The sequence below is a fragment of the Ilyonectria robusta genome (genome assembly GCF_021365365.1).
Source record: "Ilyonectria robusta strain PMI_751 chromosome Unknown BGZ61scaffold_2, whole genome shotgun sequence".
NCBI lineage: Eukaryota > Fungi > Ascomycota > Sordariomycetes > Hypocreales > Nectriaceae > Ilyonectria > Ilyonectria robusta.
The window spans coordinates 3,583,770-3,607,142 of record NW_025764436.1 but is presented as its reverse complement, the minus strand read 5'-3'; the positions used below and the strand labels follow the sequence as shown (position 1 = coordinate 3,607,142).

The 23,373-nt window shown below is 52.2% G+C and overlaps 6 protein-coding genes across 6 annotated transcripts; 2 read left to right on the top strand and 4 right to left on the bottom strand.

Annotated features, from left to right (window-relative positions):
• Positions 1-250: 250 nt before the first annotated feature.
• BGZ61DRAFT_381481 (uncharacterized protein) lies at positions 251-2,628 on the top strand (the record flags this gene model as incomplete). Its single annotated transcript, XM_046242647.1, has 3 exons — positions 251-929; positions 995-1,087; positions 1,136-2,628. Coding segments are annotated over exons 1-3 (2,256 nt in total), but the record flags the coding sequence as incomplete, so codon positions are not given.
• A 3,207-nt stretch (positions 2,629-5,835) lies between these two features.
• BGZ61DRAFT_341048 (major facilitator superfamily transporter) lies at positions 5,836-7,549 on the bottom strand (the record flags this gene model as incomplete). Its single annotated transcript, XM_046239372.1, has 3 exons — positions 5,836-6,951; positions 7,003-7,239; positions 7,298-7,549. The coding sequence occupies 3 exons, from the start codon at positions 7,547-7,549 to the stop codon at positions 5,836-5,838; spliced, it is 1,605 nt and encodes a 534-aa protein (XP_046111391.1).
• A 1,748-nt stretch (positions 7,550-9,297) lies between these two features.
• On the bottom strand, positions 9,298-10,281 carry BGZ61DRAFT_527533 (uncharacterized protein; the record flags this gene model as incomplete). Its single annotated transcript, XM_046253117.1, has 1 exon — positions 9,298-10,281. One exon carries the CDS (start codon positions 10,279-10,281, stop codon positions 9,298-9,300), a length of 984 nt encoding a protein of 327 aa, XP_046111390.1.
• Positions 10,282-11,098: 817 nt separating this feature from the next.
• On the bottom strand, positions 11,099-11,836 carry BGZ61DRAFT_490214 (flavoprotein; the record flags this gene model as incomplete). The annotated part of the gene is made up of 1 exon (XM_046250311.1): positions 11,099-11,836. One exon carries the CDS (start codon positions 11,834-11,836, stop codon positions 11,099-11,101), a length of 738 nt encoding a protein of 245 aa, XP_046111389.1.
• A 2,417-nt stretch (positions 11,837-14,253) lies between these two features.
• On the top strand, positions 14,254-15,742 carry BGZ61DRAFT_490213 (uncharacterized protein; the record flags this gene model as incomplete). Its single annotated transcript, XM_046250310.1, has 4 exons — positions 14,254-14,504; positions 14,591-14,786; positions 14,838-15,023; positions 15,083-15,742. 4 exons carry the CDS (start codon positions 14,254-14,256, stop codon positions 15,740-15,742), a joined length of 1,293 nt encoding a protein of 430 aa, XP_046111388.1.
• A 4,327-nt stretch (positions 15,743-20,069) lies between these two features.
• Positions 20,070-21,019, bottom strand: BGZ61DRAFT_490212 (glycoside hydrolase superfamily; the record flags this gene model as incomplete). Its single annotated transcript, XM_046250309.1, has 2 exons — positions 20,070-20,312; positions 20,378-21,019. 2 exons carry the CDS (start codon positions 21,017-21,019, stop codon positions 20,070-20,072), a joined length of 885 nt encoding a protein of 294 aa, XP_046111387.1.
• Positions 21,020-23,373: the final 2,354 nt, after the last annotated feature.

Here is a 23,373-nt window from a genome sequence, read left to right as displayed (position 1 = left end):
CGGAACTGTATTATTGTTGCACAACTCAGCCACGACACAGCCTAGAGCTAAAAGCGACATGTAAGTCTACCTTGACTCTGCCTCATCCCTTCCGTGTACTTGATTGGCTATGATTATATGGCTGCATGTAGTGCGCAGCAGTGCCCCCGCCATGACTGCATGCACCTCGCCATACTCAGCCCAGTCAGGCCGCGGAGGCTCTGCCCAACGAAGTTCTGCTTATTTTCCTGTCAATCCTTCCCCTCCTCTCTTCATCTCCATGCTTGGCTGCCCCATTTCATCAACACATCATCGCTCTTCATTTTCCTGTTACTGCAAATCAACTCTCGCCATTTCATACGTCTCTTTCGTGTCGCATGCGTCACAGACTTTGTTGATCATGGAAGCTGTCGGCCTTGGTGTTGGAGTCGCTGGGCTCGCGGGCCTGGCGGCTTCTGTCCAAGACGCCAAGGGGAATTTTGACTCATACAAGAACGCCAAATTCGAATCACAGCCTCTACTCGCTCAACGATACGCGGATCGGATCTTGTTGCAGCAGTGGAGTGAGAGTGTGGGCTACAGCAACAATGAATTACAGGATGGACACCACTCAGCGCTTGATGATCCAAAAGTGCGCGAAGCAGTTGACAAAATCGTCCAGTGCATCCAGAATATCGATCTCAGCACAGGCGATGCTCCGTTGGATGGAGAGTCTTCGTCTGCCGGGATAACGTCTCGACAGCAAGGACCGCGTGGCTATACAAGAGGACCAGTGCGATTGGACAAGTATCACGGGTCGATGGCCCGGAAAGCAAAGTGGAGTTGGGCGTTTCAGGATAAAAGGAAGATGTCTGAACAAAGCCAGAACGTTGCAGCACTCCTTCAGCGTCTCCACGATTTGGTGCCGCCACCTCAAACACACACTGCAGAGACCACGCAAGCAGGTTCAGGTACAGTCGACCTCCCGATGGCGCATGTTATCGTGTCAACGATAGCATCTCTAACAAAATCATAGGAGTGCCGGGAGTGGAAATGCTACCTAATCTCATACAACAATTTTCCATGGCAATAGAGAAGGCCATTGCTCAGGACATGGAGCGTACAACTGGTGTGTATTTTTGTTCTTAAACCTGGAGCGATTCTAACCACCTATCAGGCGAGTTCAAGCGGGACCTTCTTCGGTGGCTAGGGACCACATCGACCACGGCGATGTTCGACAATTTCGTCCAGAGACGATTGGAGAACACATGCGACTGGATTATCCAACGACCCGAATTCAAGGAATGGGAGAACCCGGGATCGGACTGTACTAAAGTCTTGTGGGTTCATGGCCCTGCTGGGTACGGCAAGACAATCCTCTGCGCCAAGATCATCGAATACCTTCAATCCGCTCACTCCCCCGTTGCATACTACTTTTTTTCTTCCGATTCAGACACCCGTGCAGATCCTTTTGCCATCATACGAGCCTGGGCTTACCAGATGATATCCGAGAACGATCACGCATTCGAACTCGCGTTGGAACGATGGGAGGCAAACGATAGACGCCCCATCTCTTTTGCAGATATGAAGGAGCTCTTTCAAGCTTTGGTTCAAAGCTTGCCAGCTTACGTCTTCGTTGTTGATGGCCTTGATGAATGCGCGGGAATGGGACACGATTGGAAGAACAGCTATCGACAGTCGTTGCTTGATTTCCTTGATTTCCTACACCAATCCGTCTCCAAGTCATCGCGGGTTGCCATTTTCAGCCGTGGTGAGCCGGAGATACGCGAGGGCCTTCGAATGCGCGAATCCGGAACGCGTTGGGCCCTCTTGGAATGCCTCATCCAATCCGACGATGTCAAGAATGACGCTACGCGATTTGCGCAGAGTATTGTGGACCGGAAATTACGGAACAAAAGTGAAACGCAGCGACACGAGCTGTCGTCGCGCATAGTCGACCGATTCGAGAGCATGTTTCTTGGCATCCGGGTTCTCGAAGGGCAACTCCGCGGCACCAAGAGTGTAGGGTCGCTCCACCAAACAATCGACCAAGCACCTACCAGGCTGACTGATCTGTACGACCGCAATTGGAAAAGGATCGCTACCCTTCAAGAACCGGACAGAAGCCGGACTCTGGCCATCCTGCGATGGACCACGTTCGCTTTGCGTCCATTGACGATTCTGGAGCTTACTGAAGCGCTTCTTCTAGTAGACGAAGAATGTGATACATTTTCCGAAGAAGAACTACCAGACACTATCGATGAAGAGTACATTCGATTGGAGATACTCGAGCTGTGTGGGCCATTGGTCGAAACACGAGGACAAGACTCAGAGCCGGGGTCCTTAACTGTCCACCTGACGCATTTTTCAGTGAAGCAATACATCCTCTGTCATGAACTCATTCCGATGGGGCAGTTCATTTCCAGTGGGAATTTGCGGACTAGGCAGGACGCAGCTCAAAGCAACATCCTTGGTATCACGTGCCTTCGCTATTTGAACTTCGACCAAGTTTGGGAAGACAAGCCAGCCGAAGGGAAGAGCCCAGCCCTTCAAGCGTTCCGAGATTATGCGGTGGCATTATGGCATAAGCATATCAAAAAAGATGCAAGCAACGCAGAGCAAGCGACAGACCATGTGAACGCGTTCTTCCACCCTGAAAACAAAAGCTGGGAACAGTGGAGAGAGCAAGCTGAGAGCTGTTTTCGACACCAAATGCTGGAGTATGAAGGCGATATCCAAAGTGGTAACCCCTTGTTCTACGCAGCCGCCCTTGGCGTCATGAGGACAATCCTGCATCTGGTTGACGAAGTGGGGCTGAGCGTAAACCATGTCGACATCTCGGGGAGAACGGCGCTTCTGGCAGCTTCGTCAACAGGGTGGTTGCGTGGAGTATCTTGTTTGCTCGAAAGAGGGGCCGATCTCAACGTAACGAGCAACGAAGGGAGAAGTCCAGTGTATGTTGCTTCCGGAAATGGGCATACTGAAATCGTCAAACTGCTGCTGGGGGAGGGGTCAGACTTGACGATGATGACCAAGTATGGACGGACCCCGCTGGACTGTGCTGCGAATAGCGGCTATCTCGATGTTGTAAGGCTACTGCTGGAGAAAGGGGCAGATTTAGCAGTTGCTGATAATGAGGGATGGACCCCGCTGAACTCTGCTGCAGTTAGCGGCCATCTCGAGGTTATTAAGCTACTGCTAGAGAAAGGGGCAGATCTAGCAGTTGCTAATAATATAGGATGGACCCCGCTGACCTCTGCTGCAGCCGGCGGCCATCTCGAGATTGTAAGGCTACTGCTAGAGAAAGGGGCGGATCCAGCAGTTGCTGGCAACACAGGATGGACCCCGCTTAACTCTGCTGCAATTGGCGGCCATCTCGAGGTTGTTAAGCTACTGCTTAAGAGAGGGGCGGATCTAGCAGTTGCTAGTAACGAGGGATGGACTCCATTGAAATCTGCTGCAGCCGGCGGCCATCTCGAGATTGTAAGGCTACTGCTAGAGAAAGGGGCGGATCCAGCAGTTGCTGGCAACACAGGATGGACCCCGCTTAACTCTGCTGCAATTGGCGGCCATCTCGAGGTTGTTAAGCTACTGCTTAAGAGAGGGGCGGATCTAGCAGTTGCTAGTAACGAGGGATGGACTCCGTTAAAATCTGCTGCAGATGGCGGCCATCTCAAGGTTGTTAAGCTACTGCTAGAGAGAGGGGCAGATCTAGCAGTTGCTAGTAACGAGGGATGGACTCCGTTGAAATCTGCTGCAGATGGCGGCCATCTCGAGGTTATTAAGCTACTGCTAGAGAGAGGGGCAGATCTAGCAGTTACTAGTAATAAGGGATGGACCCCGCTTAACTCTGCTGCAGATAGCGGCCATCTTGAGGTTGTTAAGCTACTGCTAGAGAGAGGGGCGGATCCAGCAGTTGCTGGCAACGAGGGATGGACCCCGCTTAACTCTGCTGCAAATAGCGGCCATCTAGAGGTTGTAAGGCTACTGCTAGAGAGAGGGGCGGATCTAGTAGTTGCTAGCAACGAGGGATGGACCCCGCTCAACTCTGCTGCGAATAGCGGCCATCTAGAGGTTGCAAGGCTACTGCTAGAAAAAGGGGCGGATCTAGCAGTTGCTGGCAATATAGGATGGACCCCGCTGACCTCTGCTGCAGCCGGCGGCCATCTCGAGATTGTAAGGCTACTGCTAGAGAAAGGGGCGGATCCAGCAGTTGCTAGCAACAAGGGATGGACCCCGTTGAAATCTGCTGCAAATGGCGGCCATCTCGAGGTTGTTAAGCTACTGCTGGAGAGAGGAGCAGATCTAGCAGAAGCATCTAATACCGGGGTCACGCCACTTCACTCAGCATGCAAGAACGGACACATTGGCTTAGTAAACTTCCTCTTGAAGTTGCCTGAAACCATTTCAACTACCCAGGACGGATTGAAACGCAGCCCCTTGTTCTCAGCCTCTCGGCGCGGCCATGCTCAAGTTGTGCAAGCTTTGGTCTCTGTTGCCATGGGCTCGACCGATATTTTGGACTGGTATGGATCAACACCTCTCTTCGCTGCGGTCAGGAATGGGCATAGCGAGGTCGTGGGCATCCTACTCGCTGCATCTAAAGACTGGGTGGACTCGAAAGATGGGTTTGGACGAAGTCTGATGTGGTGGGCAAAACGTCAGAGTCACGTACAGATTGTACAGATTCTGACGGATTGCGCTGCTCAAGCAGGACTGCAAATCGCGGCTGAAGACGTGCCCATGGCAAATCAACCCTCGCTCTTTTCTGCCCAGCTGCCTTGGTGTGATGCCTGTACCCTTTCTATTTGTGAAGGCGACGAATACCAGGCTTGCGAAACTTGCGTGGGAGGATCACTTGCCATTTGCTTGGAATGCTTTCAGATGGGCGTCAGGTGCTTGGATGATTCTCATGTATTGTTATCACGTGTGGCTCGTAGTTGGACCGAATAAAATGGACTCGTATCAGGGGGGAGCATGATGTCGCACCCTCGGCAATGTAAAAGGGACTGCGAATACGTTGTGGTCGTTATTTGTGAATATGTCACCTGAAGCGACGAATGAAGACCTGAGAAAGAATTAAACTACATACTTTTGATGCGATAGTAAGAGGCACTCTTTCTCATAAGGACCGAGGGCATACGTGGACGCCAGCGGCTCGCCAATCCTGTCAAGAGGCTGTCACTTGAACCTTCGTTACTCAGCACGGCCACTTCCTACTTCACGAAGACTAGTCGGGTTTGGGGGGTACACTATCGGATTTGCATTGTAGAACGCGCAATTATGGTGGCTGGCTTGACAATTGATGATGAGAACGTCACCTGTGGCCCTGAACTTTGCATTGGTGTAGTTCGGCCTGTTGATACGAGACTGATACCAAAAACCACAACTGGTTTAGCAAAAAGCTACATATTTCTGATAAGCTTACAAAGACAGTCAGCAGCCCAGCCTTTCAAAGATTAGCCCCATAGCGAGGTCTGGTCGATATATTAGACTGGCTAGAGTAAAGGAAGCGAAAGGAACCGATGGAAGAATAACTGGAGATACAACGACAGCAACTTCACCCGACCCGACTTCAACTGGGACTCTGGAAGTGTATGTTAGAAGATAAGACTCTTTTGGAAGGTTACCCTATATTACGAAGCCTCTGACAAATTGATGTCCTTACCTTAGTGAGACGCGGTGCCAGAAAAACCCTCTTCGGCAGGCCCTGCTGATCCGGGCTAAGATAATTATCAACATCATTATTATTGTCTCGAACGCACTACCTGGCAGAATATTAAGGTCTAAGCCAGCTTCGTAAATCTTGTACACAGTTGATAGTATAATAAATACTACGTTCAACTACGCGTGCCTCCCAGTGTTGGTAGTTTATTATCATACTTGTGGTCGAAGCATTCCCCCATCATACCTTACCCACTTGCCATGAATATACTGCCGTATGTCCTTCCCCCAAAACACCAAAGGCACTGCAGCGCCTCCAACCCCAGCTATGAGACATCCGATCTGGAGATTTGCGCCAAGATAGCCTTGGGCTTGCACCCAGGGGTTGATGGCATAGCTCACCCCGAAACTCAGAAGATAGCCAAACCCTCCCACAACGATCAACGCAGAGGCAGCCCAACCAGGGAACGCCTCAGTAACCCAGATCGTTGCCGCGGCGCCAAGACCTATCGAAGAAAACGCGTTGAGCACATACGAGAAGAATATCCAGCCGAAATTCCATCCGCAATGCACCGTAGCGCCATAGAGGATGACACTGGCACTTCCAGATACAGTCGGCAGCAGGAAAGCCACGAGATAGTGTTCGGCGTCTCGGACTCCTCCATTCTTGCGTGTTAAGCGACATGCTACGCGAGAGACTGTCAGACAAGTTGCTGGGATGGCCAAGATGGCCCCAATGGCGGCAACTGGATCCACGAGCGCAATGGTGCTATGGGGCAGATTGTAAGGTGGAGATGCCATAACGATAGGATATGTCATGCCGATGGAGAGCATCCCGCCAAAGTTGATTGCATTGAGGATCGCGACCCAGAACGCCAAGGGGTTGCAAAGCCAGAGCAGAACCTGCATGTAGGACGAGCCCATTTGCTTCCAACCTCCGCCTGCTTTGCGGATTGTGAGTTTCTGGGCTAAGAGTTGCCAGGTCGATGGCTCGCTCTCTGGTATGCTGGGGAGAGGCTTTCCACCCGGAACCTCGTCCCAGTCTTCGTAAATTTTGACCTTTTCCGAGCCATCTTGTACCAAAATGCGACCGTCAAAGGCGATGGCAGGTCGGACAAAATATGTCTCGGGGACAAGAAACAGTGCAAGGATGGTGCAAGCCAGGGACATGATGAATGAGAACCAGTAGTAGTTCCGCCAGTGAGTCCCTCCCAGGACTGGGACGAGTCGTAATGCCACAAGTGTAATTGCAGCCCCCACACCCCAGTAATTGACGATGGCCATCACTCGTTCATGGATAAAGGTCAAGTCAATAACCATAAGAAGTCCCTTGAAGAGTTAGATAGCACTGTCTTGCGGCCACCAATGAGGGCAACTTACAGTACTGAAGGCAAATCCAGCCGCAAAACCCTGGATGCAGGTGGCAACCAGAAGCAGGTAGAACTTGGTTGCAAGAGCCGCGACCAAGCTTCCGAGCATCAAGAACAAACAGGCCAACAGTAAGACTGGCCGTCGCCCCAGTGCCAAGGAGAGTGGGACCCAGAAGAGTGCTCCGAGGCCCAGGAACAGGGTGCTTGGCGCCGACACGAGAAGATTTAGAGGAACGCCTTTACTGATCTTGGGAGCTTGATTAGCATTAGATCTATATCAATGAACTGTAGCTCTTGCGTAATACCTCATCATCGAATTCCTTGGACAGCGGCCCGTAAATCAGGCTAGCTGCCTGCACATTTAACAGGGCCACAGTGGAGAAAAACACCAGGACACCGATGGTTGTGAACCGCTTTGCAGGGCTCCAGCTCAAGGGGTCCCTGGGCGATTTGCTCGGCATTGGCAGCTGGAGAATCCGTCCATCTCCAGCGATAAGGAAGACACTCCCAGGCAGATTCGAGGAGTCTCTTCGAGAAGAAGCAGAGTGTTGTTGCATGGCTGAACAGGTTGGCCTGGGGACAAATTAATTAATTAACACGCCATTGGGGGAATAATGTGGGCAAGTTCGCCATTTGGGCGAGAGTCTGTATTATAGAATAATCTTGTCATTATTTACTTTGTAGGCCGCTATGACGGTGATTCAGCCACAGAATTAACTTTTCTCGTCTGTTCCAGAATGTCTGTGGCCGTCCTAATGCTGGGGGATCGAATCCTTGTTTGGCGCTAAGTTCTCCAATCCCAAGCACGAGCACCTCAGGAACCTTTGTCTAGATCTAATCTGCTACCAACACTACGTAGAGGCGGATGTTTCACTACTTATCCGGTTATCTACTCTAGTAGCAGGTGTCTCTGGGATTTGAATCCCACCTGACAAGCCACGCCGCGAGGCCCGGCAACAATTTTCCTTTTTAGCATTTGGCTGGAGAGCGTACGGCACAATTCCAGTTTCACTCCAGTAACTCATGGTTACATTCAGCAAAGTAAAAGATGAGGGAATTAATGCGCGGGACGACTGAGAATCAGTTCTCTTAATTCACCGCGCTGAAAACACACCTCCCCGGAAGCGACGGATCTCAGACCCGACGTCGCAGAGGTGAATGGACGCATTCAACAATAGGCACCAAATCCTAAAGCTGCCATGATCTTGGGAAGCTAGGTGGCCAAGTGCACCATCTTTCCATACGCCCGCCTGGGTAGCCGAGGCTCTTAGCCGCGAGTCAGTCTGTAAACATCCTGGAGCTATTTGTCGCCGGTTGATTCCGTGTAGGGAACCCACCCCTGCCATTGATCAACATGCGAAACATCTTCAGTCTAATCGCTGTGCACGAGGTGTCCCTGGCGTATTTTAACACTTGGAACGCCGTCGGCCGAACTTCAAGTCATTGATCATTGGTCACCACCATTTAGAATGTGAGAGGGGAGGAGAGGCTCTCCTTGGCATTTCCAGAAGCCGTTTAACGATCTCGTTGAACACACGATGGGGGACAATTTAGCCTCTTGGACAACATGAACGTCACCCATCTCATGTGTCCGTTAGTCTACCACTTTGCGAGAGGCAATAGCTTCGAATATTTCGCTTTGAAAATGGCTATGATTACGTATTGGTTATTGACGGATGCTCACGAAGATGCCTCCCTATGCTCCCCTCTGGCGACCTTTTATCTTCTCGGCTCCCATCCGCACTTTCCTATCCCCCATAGCCAAGCACGACTTGAACTCCTAGAATGCACGCAGGTGCAAGAAGAATGTATAGATATGTAATAGAAGAAGATAAGGAGTGAATTTAATCAATGCAATGTGTTGTATTTGTTCATATAGTATAAATATATGTGTGAGTGCTGGGAAACGTTCCATCCGTTATGCATGTGCACACGAAAGAGCATTGCACGCGAAGTTCAACAATTTCTACGTAGAGAGTGGCCCACTCACTATACACGTTATAGACTAGGTTTACCACTTGGGAACCCAACCGCTACATAGGTTATTGAGAATGTCTTTAGATTTTAATCTTTGTTCTTAAAATCTGCCTCCCGGCCTTCTTCTCCTCACTTATCCCAGCCAGTGGTTGCTCACGAGGCCTCGTATGGTCCAGGACCTCGGTATCCTAGCAGCTGTATTATGGCATTTTAAATGCTTACTAGAAATATAACCAGTGAAGTCGTGCCAGCTGTGTTCGGTCTCTGAGCATTTGTACCATTTTGAATGGAATCAAACGTCTCAAAATTGGCAACCTTTGTACCACTTTCAGAGTACCTTCTTCCGCAAACCCGCTGTTGCTGCGGCAGTCTTTTTCCCAGTAGGATCACCTTCCCTCATCTCCTTAACTGCGTTGATCAAAGCCTTTCGCCTCATCCAGTCTGGTAGAGCTTCCATCAATGCAAGCTGTACGGCATGTGGCCAGTATGGGAGAACTGTCGGCCGCCCACAACCCACTCTCGCGAATGCTGCCCGGACCCAAGTTGCAGCATCAGGCACGAAGAAACTGGGCGGCAGCAACATTGTCCCAGTTCCCGTAACCTGTATAATTCGCAGTCCTAAGACATCCACATCTCGTCCTTCCAGCGCTGATTCTAGCCCCAACTCGATGGTGCTGTTCATAAGGAAAGCCTTGGAGGGTCCATACGACGGGAAGAGTGGCATGCCAACATCGGCCAAGGAGCCAACGTTCAGGACCAAGCTTGGTTGATTCGCTACTAGAAGAGGCATAAGCACTCCAGTGAGGAGCAACGGGAATGTTGCATTGATGGAAATGTTGGCGGATAGCTCCTCCGTAGTGAATGAATCCACTGGCCCAAATTGATGTCGCGGCATCATCGCACCAGCGTTGTTAATCAGAATTTTGAGTGGAATGTCGGATAGAGTTGCCGCAATATCTGGAAAGGACAGAGTAGACAGATTCGAAGCGTCCGCGATGATGATGCGGAATTGGCGCGCTGGGTACTGTGACGCCAGTTCCGACTTCACTACGGCGAGCTTTTCCGCGTTTCGCCCGTGCAACACGACGTTGAAGCCCCGGCGGGCCAGCTCCGAGCCGAAGGCCTTCCCGATGCCATCGCTAGATCCTGTAACCAAGGCCCAAGCAGTCACGCCCGAGGCGGTGCGCTCGTATCGCGAGAGACCCAGTCTGGGCGAAATGTAGAGCGCCAAAAACGAAACGAACTTATAGGCAATCCTCAGCAGCGTTATGACGCCCAAGATTGCGACGCAACGATGCGCTAGCGATTCCATCAGAGCGAAGAAATGCCTCAAATTGGAAAGTGGAAGCAAGAGGTGAGTTGAAATTGCAGAGGGTTGATGGAGGGGTGCAGAGAGATGAGGATATGAGACAATCATGACGTTGCTCTTCGGTAAAGTCCCGGCGGTATCTAGGGTTAGGATCTGGTTCGGGTTATGTTTGTATCTTGAACTGTTTTTCTGAGAAGCTTTACTTGAAATCCATCTGGTATTTAATTGTATTTCTGAACAACAAGGTATTTAAAGTACAGGACGCTGATACCTCAAGACGGGAATCAACATCGCGACATTCGTACAGGTGTGATCATTTTCGCTTCGACTCTTCCTGAACGAATGTTAACTCATTAGTTAGATGCCTTAGTTCAACAACGAGCTAGGGAGTCAGGGTATGCCTCTCAGATATAAATCCATGTCATCGATTTCAGATGATAGTGAGAGTAAAATGGGCTAAAGGAGGAATTGGTGAGGAGCTTTTGCGGGCAGCCTGAGGCTCCGTGGATGTGGTATAATTCGGCAAGGGCGGCAGGCGTGGCAATCGTCCTGGGTAAGGGAGCGTTTCTGGTTGCCGCCTGCCAGCGTGGTCTGTCAGTCTCAGATCTGATCCATCACTGGACCACATACTCGCCAGGTCGTAAGATGAGAGAACCCAGATGATGATCGATTCCCAAGTATCCAATTGTGCCTTTGTTAGATTTTTACAGGCTTCATTTTGATAATCCTACACCCCATTCCCATCCCACCGAAAAGACTCCCCAAACCCCTATACATCAATTATATAAAATGGCCAACCCTCACTTCCGTGCTTGGGCACCTATTTCCCATCGACGGTCAGCATGCCAGACGATATCTTGGCCTCAATCACCTCGACAATCTTCTCCCAGCCGACCATGGCTCCCTCCGCGATGTCTCCGCTGCCCAGTTCCTTCTCGATCGGCTGAAGCACCTCGATCCAGCCATTCTCGCCCCCCCACTCCTCGAGCATCTTGATCTGCTTGTCCGTGACGGGGTGTCGCCACATGGCCGTGTCCATGCTGGGCGCTACGACGATCTTCTTCTTGACACCGTCGATAGTGCCCATCGCGTCCCACGCGCGGACGACCGACGTGACCAGGTTGTCGCTTATACCGTTGACCATCTTGGCCATGGTGTTGGCGCTAAGCGGCGCAATCACAAGCACGTCGGCCCATTTGCGCAGCGAAATGTGCAAGATGGGCACGCCGCGCTTCCACGGTTTAACCCATTCGGAGGAGTCGGTGTAGACGGCGTCCACGTTGGGGAGGTAGGAGATGGCCGAGAGGGTCGGCTGCTCGCGTGACTGGCCAGCGAGGAAGTGAACGGCGCAACCCGTCAAGATCAGGCGGATTGAGAGGTTCTTGTGTGCTGAGAGGCCCTCGATGATCTGGACCAGCTTTGTGGTGCCGACTGCGCCCGAGGCGGCGAGCAGGACGTGCCGCTTGCCGTCGTTGGAGGCAAGCTCAAGCGTCTTGGTGGAGGTGCGGACGGAATGCTCGTGGTGGACATCGTGCCCGCGGGTGATCCTGTGAAGCATTGCCCTGAACCTGGATGAATAGAAGTAGGTGGGATATTTAGTTATATCTGTATCTCTGTATATCTGATCTGGGTAGATCTTGGAGTTCTTGCTCGGCTGATGCACAGCAGAATGCAAGCTGCATTTTAACCCCGCCGTCGTTCGCCGCGTCACCCGATGAATCCTGACTGAGCATGACGAGCATTGACGAACGTGGCTGATTGTCGCAGTCCTCCGCATCCGTCGTTGCAATGGCCTGACTGGTCGAAATATCTCCGTCCCGGTGGTTGTACAGGATCATGGCCATCGACCGGCTAAGTTCCCGGGACCATTACCGGTGCCGATTGTTACCGGTCTTCAGCCATAATGTCAACACCAACGGCCACTCTCACTCTACCGAGTCGTCTGGATATTGATGTATTAGAGGATTATGCAGACCGCGCTGATAACGCCGCCACACGAGGTCTCTATCCAACACAACACACAACGAACACAAAAGGAACATGAGAAGAGATATACAGTCACCAACCTCAACATCACTGCATTGACTCTGGATGGTGAACTCGAACGACCTCGTAGCTGGTTCATAAAAGAGAGGTCGCGTATCTTACATCCTCCGCACTATGGGGGTTGTACCCTTGGGCGAAATAAATTCCATTCTATTCCATTGGCACTCACTTATGGCACATAAGGGTTCGATTCGTGGTGCACGAATTCAAGTCCTCAGCGGTGCGCAAAGACAAACAGCCACCTGGGCGAGAATGAAATTACATGGCATGTGATGCAATACGTAGTAGGACACACTCTTTATCTCAAGGGCGCAAGGTAAACGGAGTTCCACTTCCGCGTCTCACCAATCCCCTGCCACGAGGCTGTCACTTGAACCTTAAGCACGACTACTTGCTTCAGAACGACTAGTGGGATTTGAGGGGTTGATGATGAACAGGCCATCTGTTATTCTGCATCGACCTTGCATTGGCTTAGTTCGGGCTACTGATACGAGTCCCACTGATGTCAAAAGCCACAACTGGTCCAGCTAAAAGGCCCGAGGCAGGATTCTGTATGAACAGGCTGTCCCTTTCCAAGGATGGCAGATCGACAGGGGATTCCCTTGTAGTTGGGTCCGGGGTAGCGGGGTCACTCCGATCATCACACGCGACATCACGAAACGAGAACTGCCGCTTCAGCTGAAAACAAGGTTCTCCGCTTCGTCCAGCCTAACGCACTATGACAGCAGCCACGTGCATCGGGTACAACACTGGATCGTATCTCTTGGCTGGAGCTGACATGTTAATGATGTCTCAAGAGGAGAAGAATGAGATTGCCTTCCTTATTAGATATAGGTTGGAGATAGCAAGCGAAATAGCATGAAGAAGGCTGGGCGCTTCGGAGAGACCGGTGGAAATACGATCAAGCTGCGGGCGCGGGGGCTCAACGAAGGAGTTTGATAGATATGACGTCGCGATTTGAATCTCATCAGATTGTCAACCCCAGGCTAATTCAGGTGAAAGAGGAATCGCTGTTGGGCTGCTGCATTTTAATTCGGCACCTGGTAGATTAAGTGCTGGGCTTCCTCTCGTTTTCCCCTAATAATCTGCCTAGCTGACGCAGTGCGGCAGAGGAAGTCCGTCGATGGGGGGGTCTCGAACGTGAGTAAAATCGTGGGGTGATCAAGCTAAGCAGGGGTCGGTGTTCAGGTCCGATCAAGCTTTTCCATGGGCACCAATCGATTTTTAAGCGAGTTCTAGGGGCTCCATTTGCACGAAGATAGGGATTTGACTCCAGATGACCTCAAGCGCAGTGCTGGCCGAGTTCAGGGGTTTGACGAGGAGACCAACACCAAAAGTGGTAAAGCCGTTTGATCCTTCAACAAATCATCATCGATGAGCTGGCACATAAGTGCCTTGCGGCCTTGCCCCAACTTTTCAGCCTGGATTTGGGAGCCGGAGAGCTACGCTTCGCCACAGGCTATTGAACCAGGGTGCTGAGCTGAGCGCTCTCCAGCGTCGAGGTTGAGCGCAAGAGGTGCGAAGCTGAGGATGGGATGGATGGTGGCGTTTGCTCTTCAACTGAGTCGAACCGATGGCTGTTGGCTCATTCACCCAACCAATAAACCAAGAACGGTTGCCACCTATACCGTCTCTGTGCCTTGCTGCACGCGATAGCAAGGATACGGATGCAGGCACCGAAATCCATCATATAGATGGCGGAGCCCTTCTTCTACTTTCGTCCCAAAGATTAAGTTTATTCAAAAACTTGCTCCCCTTTCGTGTTTCGCACCATACCTCCCCGATTGGCGAGCCCGACTACCTGCCCCATTACACTGTAGCGGACATAGAGGAGCGCATCGCGTGTTTCCCTCCCCGCATTGTTTGATCCCTTGTCTACGTCTGGGATGCCTGGCACCTGATCCCTGCCGGAGCTGAGCCTACGTCACCATGGCAATGGAACAGACCCAAACGCTGGCACTTCTGGAGCGGCTTGGAGGTTGCATCAGCCTCGTGTCCGTCCTGCTGATCTTCATTGCATACGGGCTCGTGCCGCGCGTTCGCAATCCCCGAAACACTTTTATTGTCTTTGCAAGCATTGCCAATCTCGGTGCAAGCATCGCTTGTATCATCGCTAGGGATGGCTTGGAACGCGGCGAAGACTCTGCCCTTTGCAGGACGCAGAGCTTCATGCTTCATATGTTAGTCATGCCTCCTCCTAGCATGACCCCGAATTGAATACACATGCCTTGATGCCACCAGCAAAAATGCTGACTTATTAACACAGGTTTATGCAGTCTGATGCTTGGTGGTCACTTGGAATGTCGTTCAATACGTTCCTCGTTATCGTATTCCGTACGAACCCAAACTCCTTCCATATGTGGCCGTATTGCTTGGTCTGCTTTGGAGGGCCATTTTCCATCGCCCTGACCTTGCTATTTATCTCTGATCCAACCCGTGGACCAGTTTATGGCAAAACATACGTGAGTTGCTCGCTCCCCACTCTGAGAGCTCACACTGATCATTTGACCCAGGTCTGGTGCTGGATTCGTGACGACTGGGCAAATATTCGCATTTTTACGTCTTATATCTTTGTATCCGTTTGTATTCTTGGATCAGCGGCCCTAAACATCATCGTTGGGTACCGAATCTTCCACTCCAGGAACCAAATACGCCACTTTCCGCATTCACAGATCCAAGACACAAGCAGCAATGGGCAGGTAGGATATTATTCTTCATTCCTCATTTCGAGTTCCTTTCTATGGACGCAGCTAAGCAGGCACATAAGGCAAAGCCACCATCAAGTCGCGAGGACTCCGCACATCCGATAATTGTCACCGAAGTCTTCGTCACTCATGCGCCAGCCTCCCCTATCGTGAAGCCGAATATGACACCAACGCATTCAACATTTCGAATTTCAGGATCCCCGCCGCAGGAGGTGCCCAATATATATTCTTCGACCCAGGTGTTTGCCAAGGCAGGCAATCCTGCCGAAAAAATGTCCCAAATACGACGAATTATGCGAGCAGCCAAGAAGTTTGTATTTAAGTTCCATATCCAAGACCCTGTGAAACGGGCATATCTACGCACCACATTTCTATTTACTCTAAGCGTCCTCGTTTCGTGGACTCCAGCAACCATTAACCGCATCCGCAGCTCACAAGGTCCCGACCCTCCATCCTCCTACCAGGTTGCAATGGTGGCCGTCATGCCACTCCAGGGGCTTTGGAATGCCGTCATCTTCTTCATGACGAGTCATAGGGTTTTGCGGGACTGGATGCGTGATAAATGTGACGTCCGTGCCTCCGGATCTACGAAGATAAATGAACTCGTGATGGAGCGGACTGTTGAAGAGACGAATGTGGACGAGGATGATGACCATACTGATTCGGGAAGTGACATCGAGCTACGTCAGCGAGAAAGCGTACCAGCGAAGTGATCGTGATTGGAGATGATATTTCAAGATTGGAGAAGATCGACTTAATGTAGTGCTCCTGAGTAGTTGTCTTATGACGGCTGACTGCTCAGTTTTTATCCAAATGGCAATACTTTATTGTTGCAAAGGGGGGACTCATCTTCTGGACTGAACGATGATGATAATGATGCTGATTTCATTAAAGCCGTGAAGGCACAAAGTCCTCGCCAATCTCTCGATGGGACAAGACGGAGTGCTACCGCCTTCTGGATCAAAACAACCCCAACCCAGTTATCTAGGGTAGCTGAGATACCGTGTAAACTGCAAAAGTGGAACGCTCCTCTAGAGAGCTCACGTATTCCGGTTTTTCCTAGTTCAACATACCGTTTGAGTGTCGCTCGGCCGAGGGTTGTTGTCAAAGATGGTGGGGATGTTCAAAGAAGGTTATAATTTATCCGCATGTTACAGTGCTGTAATATCTACTCTTAAAATGGACATACAAGGCAAGGGAAAGGGGTATTTAAATAGTTTTCCTTCTAAAACGTGACGCTGAGTACCTGTTCATGACTACCGCTGATACAAGGATCAAAGCCAGGCCTCAAAGACCAACCCATGGCTCAGGCACCGCTGTTAGCATCGATCTTGGCCATAATACTATTATTCTCTACCTAGCTACCCTGCTTGTTCGCTTTGGCGGAGCAGTCGCAGCTGTCGATGGGTACGCGCATATAGCGGATGCACTCGTCGTAGTTGGCAGTCCAGACGCAATCCTTGTAGACAGAGAAGGTGAGCTTGAAGTGGTAGCCCTTCGAAGGCTGCTTCTTTCCGTTGAGCTCGTAGTCGGACCAGACGGGCCCCTGGACATCATCGTCGCGCACGTCGCGGCAGAAGGACTCGGCGGCCGCCACAATGGCCCCGTAGCCGGTCTTCTGACCCGATCCATAGCAGTGCTTCACGTTCTGGGACGGATCCGGCTTGGCGAGGTGACCAGGCGCACCTGAGCACTCGTCGTCCTTGACAACTTCGTACGAAGCAATACCTTGTCCGCCCCCCCAGCGAGACGCACTTGGAGTCGTCCTTGAGACGATCCCCTCCGCTCATCGAGGCAAAGTCCTTATCACTCTTCGCGGTGCAGTCGTTGCTGGAATAGAAGCAGGCCTTGTAACCCGGCTTTGTGAATCCTTGGGCGCTGGTGACTTGGAAGTTGGGCGATGACACGTCGACGCGAGAGCATTTGGACGCTTGGTTGGCTGTGACTGACGTGTCCTTCTGCTTGCATTCCTATGAAAGAAGAAAAGAAAAGAGTCAGTATCAGAGATAGTATTGAGATAGGGGGAAGAGGGTTACTTACATTCGCCGACCATCTAATTCCCCAATCGAAGCCGGACGGTTGACCGTCGTCGTCGCCACCATCATCACCGCCGCCATTACCGCCGTTACCACCAGGGACATCAGGCCCCCAACTGCCATCATCGCCCACGCCGCCATCATTAAGCGTGTCGATATAGCAATTGTCGTTATCAGCGCAGGGGTCGATGTCTTCAGACTGTCCGCACCCTAGGTAGAGGAAGGCGCTTGGATCCAGGAAACTGCCGCCGCGGCCAGCTCGAGGCATGAGGGCGCGGCTGTATCTTGGTCGAGGAAAAGCGAGGGTAGGCACCTCAAAGTCTTTCACCGTCTCCTCCGACATGATGTTCAAGGTGTCGTTGTATTGATCGATGTCGATATCAACATCAACATCCCTCGTCATCATCGTGTCGTCCTCCAGTGGCCCCCGCTTCGTCTTTTTTGCAATCGGCGGCAATCCATCTGGCCCCTTATATCCTGAATAGTTGTCACAGGCGTAGTATCTGTTGCCCATCTTCCTGTCCTGTTTCGGGAGCGGGCTGATCTCGTTGACCCATTTCTTTTGGTCCTCATCCCACTCCAGGTTTCCGGGGGACGGGTAGTGACAGTAAATGCTAGGAATATGTGCAACATCGCTGCTGGTGGCAGTTTTCTTAGAGTTAGTGTAGTAGCGCACCGTCTTCTTGATGAGCTTGTCGTCCCACCAGGGGTCCCAAGCTCGCTCGCCAGGAGCGACATCGGCTTTGTTGACGAGGATGTAGGCATTGCCGTAGGGCTGAGCGCAGTAGTTCTTGGATGTGTCGGAGCCGAGGTAGAAGTCGTCGTCAGTCATGCCCGTGGGGTGGTTCACAAACTTCATCGAGTATATCAGGCCGTCGGCGTTGTGACCGTTGCCGTTGCCAGCCTCCTGGAAGAATTTCTTTATTTCCAGTCCGTGATCAGAGTTCTCCTCACCGGGGATCAGACGAAGCACGCGTTGCTGGTCCCACTGCCTGATGTTGGGATTGCGGATCGGGTCGCCGTTGGCAAAGGGGTACTCCTCGACCTGGCAGCCCCTGAGCGCCCAGCCGTGGCCGATGTCTTTCTTGCCCCCGCTCTTGGGCGTCTTACCCCGAAACTTGTTATCGTACCACGGCTTGTTAACATGATTATGCCCTCCAGCTACTGTCGAGTAAGTCAGGAGCGATGGCTTGCCGCGCTTCAAAATAGCCGATCGCGCGTTGGCACAGAGATTGGGCCATAGGTTGTAGTCACAGGTGAAGACATTGTGGTAGTCTTGCCCCTGTGGCGGCGGGTTGTTGCGGAAGTCGGGGTTGATAGGACACGACTTGGCCTTGGCCTTTGCCGCGGCAGCGATCTGAAGGTTGCCTGTGTCCAACACATTCGATTTGGCGACGGCACAGCATGTGTCGGATTGCCCAGCGTCGGCTTTGGATTCCTCCAAGTTCTCGTCTATCTCCCTTTGACACTCCGTTATGACATCGTCAATCTCGTCGGCGGGGACGTCGCACCTTACGGCCGAGTTGACGGGATCAAAGATGGGATAGTTGCCGTTGGAGCATAGACCTGTGTCCATCTTCACATCGGGCTGGCAAGCGTCTCCACTTCCGCCGGCCGGAGGTGGGGCCCCGGGAGGTCCGGGGGGCGGGCCCGGCGGATGGTTGGGGTCCGAGGGGTCCCAGAAGTCACTATCGCCGCCCCCGAGACTGCCCGGGGGACAGAAGCCAGGGACGCAGGGAGTGTGGCAGAAGGTGATGCACTTGTGTCCGCAGTTGGACGTGCACTTGGGCCCCGGCTTGCCTGTCTGTGTCGCCACGTGAACTGATGAGTGTAGCGTCGATGTGCCGTGTGTGACCGTCGAGATGGGCGTTGTCGTCGGCGTCTTGAAAGAATACGGCCACGGCGGCGGGTAAATGGTCCTCGTCACGGCTGAGTGGGTGACGCCCGTCTTATTCTCTGGGTTGGGATCGTTGTTAATGGTAAAGGGTGGCGGTATGATGCTCCATGTTAGCCAGAGAAGCGTCTCTTTGCTCCCCTCGGGTATGTTGTGGTTCCATAGATCAATGGCTGTTGTCGTCACTGGGGGAATCTTCAGCGTCGTCGTCTGTACCACGGGGGAGATGAACGATGACGTCGACACCTTGCCGTCGGCGCCTGTCGTCTTCTTCGTCTCTGTCCACGCCACCTCGAGCGAAGTGGTCATGTCGGGGAATTTGATGGTTGTCGGTGAAGCTAGGGTGAACGGTGGCAGGATGAGCTGGCACGGCGGATTGCACTCTATGGTGGGCTTCTTGTCGGTATATATGTCGGGTCCCACATACAGCAACCCCCGTTGCCGTCGTCACCGTCGTCACATCTTCCACCCGCGCAGCCGTCGTCCTCGGAGAACTCCTGTAGATCTACCGCCCAGTCGACTGTACCTGCAAAGTTGAGGTTCTGCCACCTACTGGCGCGTGATAGCTTGGTCCCTTCCTTCATGTACGAGACCCACTCTGTTGCTGGTCGTGCTTAGCATCGTCAGTTGCTCCCGAGATGGGGGAGGGGCTTCTTACAGTCATATACTAGAAAGTCAGCATCCACGGTTGCATCGTACCAGCTCTTGGCTACCGAGACCGTCTTTATGATGCTATCAATCTCGGCATTGGATATATAGCCTCCGGTCTTGGTGCACTTGCCGGGCTTAGCCGTCGAGGCGCCATCGTACGTGCACATGGATCCCCTACAGCCTGCGTTGGACATCTTGAAAGACCGGCCATAGCTGCTAACTCCCACGACTATCTTGTTACTGGGGACACCCGCTTTTGTGACTGCGAGTTTCTCGTCGTTAGGTCGAGGTTGGGAAGAGGAAGGTTGCATCAAGGCCCGGAATACTTACTCATAGACAACGCGTCGTACGTCTCCGTGAGGTTGACTGATTGCTCTTGTGTTAGCTGTCCAACGATCTGGAGTTGCACTCTTGGGTACCAAGGCTGGCTTACCATGGCTTCTCAAACAGTTGCCTTTCTCACACCCGGGTTGGGCCCACTTGTTTCCATAGTCCGTGTAGGTCATATGTCATGTAGACGATGTAGTCGAGGTATTCAGCCATTTCGTCGATGGGAAAGGGTTTCAGATACCAGTAAGAGGCGGGAGCCGCAATGGAGAGCGTCTTGCTCTTGTCCAATTTCCCTCTCAGCAGCTTCAACATGGCCAGATAGTTCTTACCGTCGTCCTTCTGGCCCGCTGGGATACCTGGAATGTCGGGTGCCTTTGTTGGAAGCTTGCAGTAAGCAATGAGTCGACTTGAAAAGTGAGAGTGTCGTATTTACTTACACCTGGATATTCCCAGTCAATATCGACACCAGAAAGCCCGTGATCGTTGGCAAACTTGGCCAGACTTTCCGTGAAATGCTCTCTGCCACTCGGGCTCACAATATTGCGCAAAATGTCGTATGTCTCAGGGCTCGTTGAGTCACCCCAACCGCCCAAGGACAGGATCGTCTTGATACCTGAAGACTTCAAGCGCTTGAAGTCACCCCACTGCCCGTACGTGTCGTTGACGCCCACATCCAGCTTCTCGGAGACGGTGCCAAAGCCCCAGTGCATGTGTGTATACGACGAGCCCATATTTGCGATGGACCTGGCCTTCATGTTCAAGCATGGGCGGTCCATGTTCCACGACTCATAATAACCGATTGAGAGAATCTGGGACGGCCCTTCTTCGTTGTTGACAATGTCCTGGCCGCAGTTGGTGGCACATCCGTTTGAGCCCGGCGGACCTGTTCCGGGGTTGCCAAACGTGCCCTTGGTCTCGACGCAAAAGTCGCCATTGATGCCACACTGACCCCAGACATTGCAGCAGGCGTTGAGGGGGCAGGGGCTGAGATCGGCGAGGGTTTCATTCTTGGATTTGTCCGGAGGCTTTGTCCCCGGCTTGGTAGGACCGCAGAGGGCATTTGAGTCCGGAGCCGGCATCGGCGGGTCGCCCTTCCTCAGGCATATGTTGATGGGGTAACCAAGGTTCGCGCAGTTGTCGAAGCCCCAAGTCTTGATCTTGTTGAACTCTTCAATGTCGGTTTGTTTGAGGCCATGCTTGGCCGCAATTTCGGCGCAGTTGTCGCCTTCTTTCACTGTGTATGAGGCGCAAGTTCCATCGGGCTTGGGCTTGGGCCGGATGTCAGGAAGTTCACCTTTGCTGCAGCAGGCCCTGGCGCCAGGGGTCAGGGCTGAACAGAAGCCTTTGGTTGGGTTGAACTTGGTGAAGTCGGCTGGAGAAATGCCGCATCTCGTGGCAAGAGCACTGCAGCTGTCGCCTGACTTGATCTCGACCGTCTTGCACTCCTCAGCTGCAAGTAGTCGAAGTGGCCTTGAGGTTTCGGTGCTACCGACGTTGCTGTGAGAGGTTTCGGTGCCATGGAACTTGTTGTGAGAGACTTCGGTGCTACTAGACTTGCTCTGAGAGATTCTAGTGCTATTGGTCTTGTTGTAGGGCGTTCGAGTACCATTGGCACCAGGATTGGTGTCGTTACTCCAGGGCCGAGCAAGACTCGGGGCACAAAGCCAGGAGGCAGCAAGCAGCAGGGACGAAAGGCGCACCATCGTCACTTCTGATCCTTTGCCTTTCTGCTGTGGATTTATTTCCCAGGCCAGATGAACCTTTATATATCATAACTACATCTGTCGCATACTCGTGATTTTGCTTCTCAAGTCCTTTGCACATTTTTTTTGTCCATCTTGTCTCTTATCATTCCACACTTGGCCAACATGTATTATGACTTAAACGAGCATCCGCACGGCGAAGCAAAATCCCATCGCAACCAACACACTGTCACATCCGCAATTTGAACCTGCATCCGCCCGGCCCAACCACGGCTGGCTCAACCTCTCGGCCTCTGGCAGTGACATCGGATGATAGCCATTCGGTTAGCCCCCGACCGCCAAGAAGAATGTACCTGCGTGTGGGTGGGGGGTGAGCTTTGATAGTGGGGGAATACGACGACATGGAGACAGGGGGCAACCAGCATCAACAACTCGGCTGTCCCGGCCACAAAGGATCACCGCTCAACGGCTTAAATTGAATTAGTCGACAGAGTGGTTATCTGGATCAAGAAATCACCGCGGTGAATGGATCTTACCTAATCGGACCTTTTGCCCTGTTGGGGTCTGCTGATTCTCCAGTGTATGCGGGTACAAGTCTTATAGTAAGTACTCGTGAGTTGAAGTCACAACGACTGGAACATCATCAAACCATCCTAACTCAACCAGACCTCGGCAGTCCAACTCCAACTCTAACTCGAACATGCTGAAGCATAACCTTGCTCTTCGGCTAGCTCGCTGCCGCCGTTGCATTGAAGACGACAGGTCTACCCGCTTCGCCATTACCTTAATCACCATCTCCATCATTTTCCTCGGGCTTGGTCTTGCGAGAGGTAAAACAAACTCTGAGGCTGATAGCCGACACCGAGTGCTCGCCAAGTTCCTCGGCAGAGGCCAGCTGACGGTGGATTTATTCCCGCCCCTGTCTTATTTCCTGAGGACCGTTTCTCCCGCCTGGGCCCTATTGTTGGTCGACCATGCGTGCCGGCAAATCATGGTGCATATGATCACTTGGAACTCAGGCATGGATTCCTCATGTGGCCCCAAACGTCCTGGGTCATTGCAACGTGGGGGCTGGGACGTGTCGATTATGGTCTGGCTCGGCATCCTCCTGTCTCGGAATGGGAATCCAACGTTACAAAGCGGGTCTCCTCTAGAGGTCTCATCATCGCTAGCCGCATGTCTTGTCCTCCTCGCCCTGATGCCAAGACTAACGCCAGGTTGGGCGGGCCAAATTCTTGTCATTGTCGCCGGAGCACTGGGCTGCAACACCATTGACTGGTTATTGTGCTATGCTGTGATTACAGCCCGCACTTTGACCAGGACTGCCTTGGATGCCCCGCTCATCTGCTCTTTGAGTTCCTCTTCTCGGCCTTTCTCTGCGGCTCGACTGGCGTGCCACTTGGCTTTTGCTCTAATCCGGGCTGTGTGCCTGCCCTTACTAGTCTTGTTATCCGTGTATGCTTTGTTCCCATACTCGGAGACATCCGCCGGAGGCAATTACAACCTCCATTTTCTGGACTCTACCTCACGTCGAGTCCTGTACCAATCGGAGCCTATTACGTTGAGTTCACTGGACCTCTCCAAGCACGGAAAACACATACCCAAACATGCCTTAATTCCATATCTTCCGCTCTCTCTCTACGTTCCCAATGCTGGTTTCCTCTGGGCGGACCCGGACGAGCCTGAAGCTGAGGATCCGGCCGAGACTCAGAACGGCGTTTTCTTTTCAG